Source organism: Henckelia pumila, chromosome 2, assembly GCF_033568475.1.
Source record: "Henckelia pumila isolate YLH828 chromosome 2, ASM3356847v2, whole genome shotgun sequence".
Taxonomy (NCBI): Eukaryota; Viridiplantae; Streptophyta; class Magnoliopsida; order Lamiales; family Gesneriaceae; genus Henckelia; species Henckelia pumila.
Window position 1 is genome coordinate 97,530,533 of NC_133121.1, and position 9,047 is coordinate 97,539,579.

The following is a 9,047-nucleotide window of genomic DNA, read 5'->3' on the forward strand; positions in this document are numbered from 1 at the left end:
TTTTCCCCGTAAATGATCACTTTCCATTTAATAAAAAGACCCTTAAAAACATATTTTAATATAATTTACGGGAACGGATTTCCTGCTGTGGTTTCCTTCTTATTAAAATTAAAGCAATTCAAACAATTTTAAGTATATATTTAATCAATTACACGAATTAAAATTTTTTGAGATCAATTAATTTATTTTGTTTGTATTATTTAATATTTATGGAATCAGATTTTAAGTTTTATGCACAACATCTAAAACGAACGTGTGTATATATATATATATATATATATATATATATATATAAGTTTTTCATTTAATAGTTGTCTATTTTTTCCCATTAATTTTTCAAATGTTGGTTTTGTTGCGTTGGCTTTTAATTTTTATTATTTGATTTAATTGCTGATGTGACATCGAAAAATGCTAATGTGAAATCGAAAAATGACGATATAGCTTTGGAAAATGCTGACTTGTCAAACTATCACATATCAATTAGACCAAAATAACCAAAAATTAAAAGTTAGTATAATAAAACAAACTTTAAAAAGTTAATCGATTAAAATCAAAAAAATAAAAAAAAATTAATAGACAAAAAATCAATTTCCCTACATACAATCGTAAAATTACATGTCAGACGAGAATCAACACATCAACAATTATTATTTAACCATTTTGATGAATCAAATGTGAACGACAAATGAATCGGGATAACATTGTCAATTCGGGTGGGTTCGAGTCGTATGGAAAAAAATATTATTTTAAAATTTTTCAATCCGACACGACCTGAATTAACCCGAAAATGGCTAATCCGAATCTGAATCCAGCTAATCCGACTAACTCGATCAACCGAACCAACCAAATTTTTTTTATTTTTAAAATTTTTTCTAAAAAAATTAAATAAAAAAATTCAAAACACACAATAACACTAGTAATATTTAATTTAAACACATAATAACTAAATCTAAGTTTATATATATGTAATTTCAATTTGAAAGTCTAGTTGTAGAAAATTTAAATTATATTTACAACAAAAAATAAATAATAATTTTAAAACATAAAAATTATATAAAATAAACATTAAATGACAAAAATATATTATATCAATATATAATAATTTTTTTTCTTCAAACATACAACATATAAAATGTAACAAATATTTCTTACTTTATATAAAAATAATAATAATATAATGTTTCGAGTCACCTCGGGTCAACCGGATTGACCCGAACATAACCCAAACTAGATTAATTTTTTTGAGTTAGCTGTCGAGTTAACCCGAATTTGACCCGAACCAAAAAAAAACCCACAACCCTTACCTGATAATTTTCAGGTCGACTCGTATCGGATTGATGAATTGAGTTCAAATTTGACAATCTTAAATTGAGATCCTAATTTTTACTTCATTTAATTATTAAATAAAATCAAAATATTATTATATATTATATATATAATATAAATGTTTTTTTGAAATAATATAAACATTTTTATTAAGGGCAATTTGCTAAAAAATCCCCAAATGCAAACATGTTTTGTTTTGGGGTCCCTAGTCATAAAATGTGGTACAAAACAATACAAGATGTGGTGCAAAACCATACAATATGTGGTACAAATTAACAAAAAATGTGGTACAAAAAAATGGCTAGGAAGTGCAGAGCAAAACATGTTTGGATTGAAGATTTTTGAGCAATTTGCACTTTTATTAATCGTCAAATATTATTGCTTCTTGCATGAAAACGTTAAATATACACTAAAATTGATTAAATTACTTCATTTTGGTAAGATATAAACCACATCATTCCTTAATTTTGTTTTAATTTTAATAAGAAGAAAACCACATGCAGCATCCCCAGCTGTGGTATCCCCACAGCAGGGGATCCGTTCCCATAATTTACATGTTAATTATCATATCTAGACTCTAGTCTCTAGTACACTTTTCAAGAAGAATGCTCGTAAGTTGTAAGTAGACATCGATTGACTAGTAAATGAGACGATGAAAAACGTATAATAATTATATTTTTGTAATCTATACAAAGATAGATGTGTTGAAAATATGTTATTATTATTATTATTATTATTATTATTATTATTATTTAAAGTTGAATGTTGAATATTGAGTTGTAAAATGTGGAAAATTTGTGTGTGATGATGTAGATGATGATGTATTAATATTTGGACTAATCTCCAACTGAGATATATAAATAGGTCTCTCCATTTGTGTATAAAACACAATTGAGTTGAGAGAAAAATATTATAAAGTGTAGAGTTTGATATATTTTGAGTTTGGAGTTTTTACTTTTTACCATAAATTTTTACTTTTTCACAACACGTTATCAGCAAGATCGCTCGAAGGTTCTCTATAATTTTTGACCCTCCAAAACACAAAGAGAAGACAAAAATATTCAACAAGTAAGTATATTTATTTTATTGTTTATATATATTTTTTATGTATATATATATTAATATATAATTTCATGTTATTATATAAAAGGTTATCTATGACACCGACCTTATAATAACGTGATATGATATATATTTATTATATATGTATATATACTAACTGTATTAATATATAATTTCATGTTATTATATAAAAGGTTCTCTATGATACTGATCTTATAATAACGTGATATGATATATATTTATTATGTATATATACTAACTATATTAATATATAATTTCATGTTATTATATAAAAAGTTGTCTATGACACTGATCTTATAATAACGTGATATGATACATATTATTATGTATTATATACTAATCATATTCGTATAATCCCATATTATTATATAAAAGGATGTCTATGACACCGAACTTATAATAATATGATATGATATACATAATTATTTAATAATGATTATCATTATATGCATCACATGATTATCACGAATTTTTATTCAACACATACTCGATTTTTTATTATTTAAATTTGAATGTTGAATGTTGAATATTGAGTTGTAAAATGTGAAAAATTAGTGTGTGATGATGTAAATGATGATGTATTAATATTTGGACTAATCTTCAAATGAGATCTATAAATAGGTCTCTCCATTTGTGTAGAAAAACACAATTGAGTTGAGAAAAAAATATTATAAAGTGTAGAGTTTGATATATTTTGAGTTTTGAACTTTTTAATTTTTATCATAAATTTTTACTTTTTCACAAGATGTAATATTATAATCATAAGATTGATGTGAATAGAATGAGAATTTCATCATTGACCATATTAGTGACAAATACATACCTCAACTTTATTATAGCGTATAGATTTTTAAAATGATTTTATCATTATTTCTCTTAAATTAAATAATCACACATTATCCAACATTAATTACCTACGGTGTGGTGAAACTGTTAACTATCTATAAAGACTAAAATTGATATATATTTTGGGAAAATTGCTTTTTTTGTTCTGTATGTTTGTCATTTTGCGATTTCGATCCTCTATATTTACACATTTCAGTTTTAGTCTGCTATCTTTATTTGTTTGGCAATTTTAGTCTTTTTTTCGATGTGGCGCTGGCGTGACACCAATTCAATGCTGATGTGGAGCTGACGTGTACGGTGCCACGTCAGCATTTTCAAAGAAAAAGGACCGAAATTGCCAAAAATCGAAACATACAGGACTAAAACTGAAATGTGAAAACATAAAGGACCAAAATCAAAATGACAAACATACTGGACTAAATTTGCAATTTTTCCATATATTTTTATCCAATGGAATATATACTAGCTACTGCATGCCAGCTAAATCTACACGAATGAAATATATTTTGTGCCATTTCAATTTCCATTAGATAGTCGATGACATATTTATAATTTCACTCAAATTTTCATATGGAAATGAAATTCAGCAAATAATTTCATAACTATGCAACAAAAAACACGACAGCACTTGGAAAATTCTCCGCCACATGCACAATTATTATGATTGAAAAAAGAATCATCAGTACAGAATTTTGTGCAATATTTATATATATATATATATATATATAATTAATTTCCAGAAATGCTTCCTCTTCGACTCAATCTCCCAACTAGAAGTAGAAGAGGAACACAGAGTCCTCGAGAATTTTCATGGCCGTCGTGTGTGCCCAAATCGGACCCTCTAACATTTGACATGTCGATAACAGTAACACAACGTCGTCGTTCGTCTCCTCCTTTGTCCCTAATCCCGAATAGCCAGCCAAGAGACACACTTTGGTCCGGAAAAAAAGATGCCGTGGACTGCAATTACAAACAGATCGAGGAGTACCATAAGTAATGCTATGTACGTATAATGAAAGTCACACGTACATAGTTACGCGTCATTTTTGTAATCGCGTTTGTTCATTGTACATGTAACAAGAGTAACAAAGATCACTAGGCAAGTATATCTATGAGATATACCTCAGTGTCAAGATTAGAGGTCGTTGACAACGAAGAGAAACTGGAGGAGCGGTACTGAACGGCAGAGGCATAAGGCGGCGGCGGATCTCGTGGCGGTGGCGGTGGCCGGGCAGTATGTGCCACTCTTATTGTAGAGTTCATGATGTTTCCAAGACCAAGGGGCCACCCGTTTGGTATCCCATCCCTCTGTAAAGTAAGAGCCAATTGCAAATATATATACGAAAACCACACCAAAATTTGATCTGTTTCGAGAGAATGAAAAAAAGCATGGAGTCAAAATATATGTTACAGAGACATGTAACAGCGTACCTCCTCCATGAGACAGGCTTCAATGGGGGAAATCATAGAATGATCAAGAAAGCCATCGGAGATATCCCATGGCTTTTTTAGTAGACTAATTGGCAAATATTGGAATTTTGTGGTATCCTTATATTTTACTTTATGTGTTCTTCGTTCATTCATCACCTATTGATGACATAGTAAAGGGTTGGGGGCCTACTACACGTACATTCTTGAATACGTTGTCTAGTGACTTTTAATATCGGTGAATTATTCGATTATAAAAACGGGAAGTTCTATGCCATCCCAAAAGGGCAATGCCCTGGGGTAGCGTGGCAGAGCATGTGGAGCCCACTGATTTTAACCAATGATGGGTTTACACGCCACTCCAGTGACATAGAATTTCCCCATAAAAACTCCGTCAGTAAATCACAATAGAAAATCTTTGAGAAATTTCTCTTCTTTGATGTGATTAATGACTCTCAAAAATATTATTTTTCAATGAAAATATGGGTCTGATTGACCAATTTCACATCTTTACAGAAACTTACTCTAATTTAATTAGCCATGACATATCACGGTTTAAATTGTTAAAAAAAAATAAGCAGGAAAATTTTTTAGTAATTAATTGTTTCGTTATTTTTTTTAAAAAAAATTATCTAGTGAACTGATGACTTTTAAAATCTAACTTATTAATATTTAGATAATGCCAAAAATAATAATAATAAAGAAATTTTTTTGATCAATTTTATTGCCGGTGTGCATATAAAGATGCCAAAATTTATTTCTAAGATCAAAATATTTAATATATATTTATTGTGTTACAAAAATTTGTATTTTAAAATGAGCTAATTTGCATCTACCTCTCTTACATTTTATGTATTTGACACTCACTTTTTTTAGATTTATAATATAATTTTTACACTTGATGAGGTGAGTGTCATATGCAAATGTACACGAGGTGAATTCGCACATAAGTCATAACGCTTTTAAAATTTAAAACTTAGTATTAACAAAATATGTAAATTAAGATACATTCTCGAAAAGGAAAAAGAAAAACAAATCTAATGTTACGTTCAGAGACAGTGGTAGTTTTTTTTAGAGTACAAGTAATCAATTACAAAAATGTAATAAACTGTCCGCACAACCGACGAGATTTGAGCATTGACTCGAGATTTGCTTTTTTCGGGCAAAAAAACTACTTAAATCTACCTAAATAAATTAAAAAACTACCTACAATCAGCGAAAATCGAACCTAAGACTAATTGGTCTCAGGTCCTCACCCTTAGCCGTTGGGCTAAGAACTCATTGGCGCGACAGTGGTAGTTGAACTACGTACTATGTCCTAAATTATTTGGAGGACGCTGTCGGTTCATGCTAACCAGAGCCAGCATCACAATAAAAGTTTTAGAATTAACTATTTTTCTTATCAGTCATAAAAAGATAAAGAAAATGATCTAAAGATATATTTAGAAATTAACATAAACAATATTATGTTAGTTTGATAAACACAAAAAATGTTCACTTAGTTCGACCTATATATATCACGACTCACAAGAAATTCATCCTTCAAAAAATTATAGTTAACTCCAGGCCAAAATGAATGATAATGGTATTTTCCTAAACGTCATTTACGAAAATCCCTTGATCTCAATAGTAAATTCGCTTGAATTTATTTTCTATTTAAAAGGAACAATTATATGATGGAATCAAAGTGAAAATAAACTATAGATTTTAGGGGTGGCAAAAATTCTCGAAATCCCGACCCTTCCCGAATCACATCTCATTCTCGTCCCGAAAAAATCTCAACCCGAAATTTCCCCGACCCGAACTTTCGGGATTTTTCCCATTCCGATTAATATCGAAAGCGGGATCAGGATTAAAACTTTATCCCGACGGGATTCCCGACCAGTCCCGAAATAATATAATAATATATTTTATTAATAACTTTATTAATATAATAAGCTAAATATTATTAGGTTTCAACTCATATAACACTTAATTGTGGACTTAATTCGCATAATTTTTATTGTTGGAACGATAAAATTATAAAATCACGGAATGCCATTTTATTTTTGAGTATTTTTTTTAAAAAAATTAAATTAATAATTTAATTAATTCATATTTATAATTATATAATTATAAAAAATATGTAGAACAAGATTCAAGAGATTAATTTGACAATCTATTTAACAAAATTTATTTAGTAATTGTATCCGAATATTTTATTAATAATTATCCGACACATTTTTTCTCTTAACAAAACATTGAAACATTATCCGAAATATTTTAATATTATATGTTTTAAGTTGAATATTTATTTTTATTTATAACTATAAGTTTCTAAATAGTATATTTAATAAAATTATCACATTTTTTTTTATTTTTTGAACGAAATCTTGAACATGAAAAAAAATTCGGGATTTTCTCTCCCTACCCGACGGGATCTTGAACATTCGGTATCCCGAATAGTCGGGTCCCGAAATGTATCGGATACGAGATCGGGAGAAAAAAAGTTTTCCCATTTTTTTCGGGACGGAAGTTGAGTATAGGATTTACGGAACGTGTCCCGACCCTATTCCACCCCTAATAGATTTGCTGAAAGAAAAAAATAAATAAAAATTAATGCTCCAATGCATCAATCAATCGAATAACAAAGTGATGGGACAAGAAAAATGCGATGATTAATGTACATTCAAATAATAATTGTTTGTATTTTGTAAATTAGTGAATAAAAAATGGATTAGGCGGAGGATATGCGTGGTGGCCTGTGGAACGAGGGATATAATTGGAAATTCGAAAAATGGGTCCAATCACACTATCAGAAGCTTCGATCTTATTCCATAGGTTTTACTTCAATGAGATAAGTAGAAGTTTTTCATTGGTCCAATTATGTGGGTCTCACATATGTGAGGTCCACATAATTTGAATCAATCATATGTTTCCACCTACCCAGCGGATACCGAATTATCCCCTCCCGCCTCCAAACAATGGCTTTCCCAATTCGTGCATTGTCCAGTCATCATAAAATTTAAATTAATCGCAATCCCATCACATATTCTTCGAACCGATCACAATCAGTGGTAGGATTCTATTTGACTTATAATTTTTTTAACAGAAAATAATATTTAACGGTTAAAATCATAGATAAGATATCACTTATTATAAATTCAAAAAAGTTTCCATTTTGTATTTTATCGACAAGATGAAATAAATAAAATAAAAAAACCACATGGGCTATTTAATTTTTCCCCCGAAAACCAAAATCCCCGTTAAAAAGTTACGATTTTCTCGCCAAATGTATTAATTTTAAAATTATTTTGTCACAAAAAGAACCGAAAAACTCGCTACCATATCTTTTAATTGTCGTACTAACCTTATCTTTAAATTTGATATTCATATCAGGACTCCTAATCCTACTACGCATCAAATTGCTTCTATATATAATCCAAATGAACAACCGACTACGCGCCATACATACACAATTGTATAAATACTTCTCCAATACAATTAATTTACAAGCAAAAGCAAAATCTATTTTTCTCCAAAAACCAAAAAAAATTCTTGTTCTAATAATTTCATCTTCTTGGTCGAATAATGGATATCGACACTGCCCGATTAGAGATAGTCTTGGTCGACCCAAAAGTCGTCGTCTCCGACGTGGTGACCACACGTGAAGCCCAATTTCATGTGGACATCGAATTTTCTTGCGACCTGGTGATGTGCGAGTGCTACGACAATGTCTCCCTGGGACATATCGTGCGACCAAGATTCATGACAAAATCAGTCCGTATGGATATCAAGCAACTCATGGACCCCGAATACTCGCACCGAATGATCGCCCGGGAGTTGGGAGAATGGCCTCTGGACGATCGCAACCGTTGCAAGTTGAGCAAATTCGCATTCAAAATCGCTAAAGATCTGATGAGGTTTATGCCTCCGCAACACAATGTTTTGGTGATTCCTTTCTGTGTGTCGGTGGAATGCAACAGACACGTCGACGAGAATATTGCAATGGAATGGATGGATGTCAATCCAATGTTAGAGGAAGAACCTGCTGATTTTGATGAGGTGTTTCCAGCTTCAGATTCCGCCGATTTTCAGATGGTTCCGGCTTCAGATTCTTCCGTTGATGAATATTTGAATATCAAGACTACTACCTGCGAAGACGAAGAGGAGAGTTGTTCCATCTGTCTAGAAGATTTCTACGCTGGATGTCAAGTTTTATCGATGCCATGTTCGCATATTTTTCACCAAGATTGCATCAAGAAGTGGCTCAAATCTAGCCATTACTGTCCTATGTGCCGTTTCCAGATGCCTTGTTAATTAATAGTAGTTTCTAGCAAGTTCAGATATTAAGGAGTACCCAATCTTTGTACAATATAAACATT

The 9,047-nt window shown here is 30.4% G+C and overlaps 2 protein-coding genes across 2 annotated transcripts; one reads left to right on the top strand and one right to left on the bottom strand.

Moving 5' to 3' along the window:
• Positions 1–3,984: 3,984 nt before the first annotated feature.
• LOC140877986 (uncharacterized) lies at positions 3,985–4,839 on the bottom strand. The gene is made up of 3 exons (XM_073281592.1): positions 4,687–4,839; positions 4,378–4,563; positions 3,985–4,215 (listed from the first exon to the last, which is right to left on the bottom strand). The coding sequence occupies exons 1-3, from the start codon at positions 4,837–4,839 to the stop codon at positions 3,985–3,987; spliced, it is 570 nt and encodes a 189-aa protein (XP_073137693.1).
• A 3,322-nt stretch (positions 4,840–8,161) lies between these two features.
• LOC140885330 (uncharacterized) lies at positions 8,162–9,047 on the top strand. The gene has a single exon (XM_073292299.1). The coding sequence runs from the start codon at positions 8,254–8,256 to the stop codon at positions 8,980–8,982; it is 729 nt and encodes a 242-aa protein (XP_073148400.1). The 5' UTR covers positions 8,162–8,253; the 3' UTR covers positions 8,983–9,047.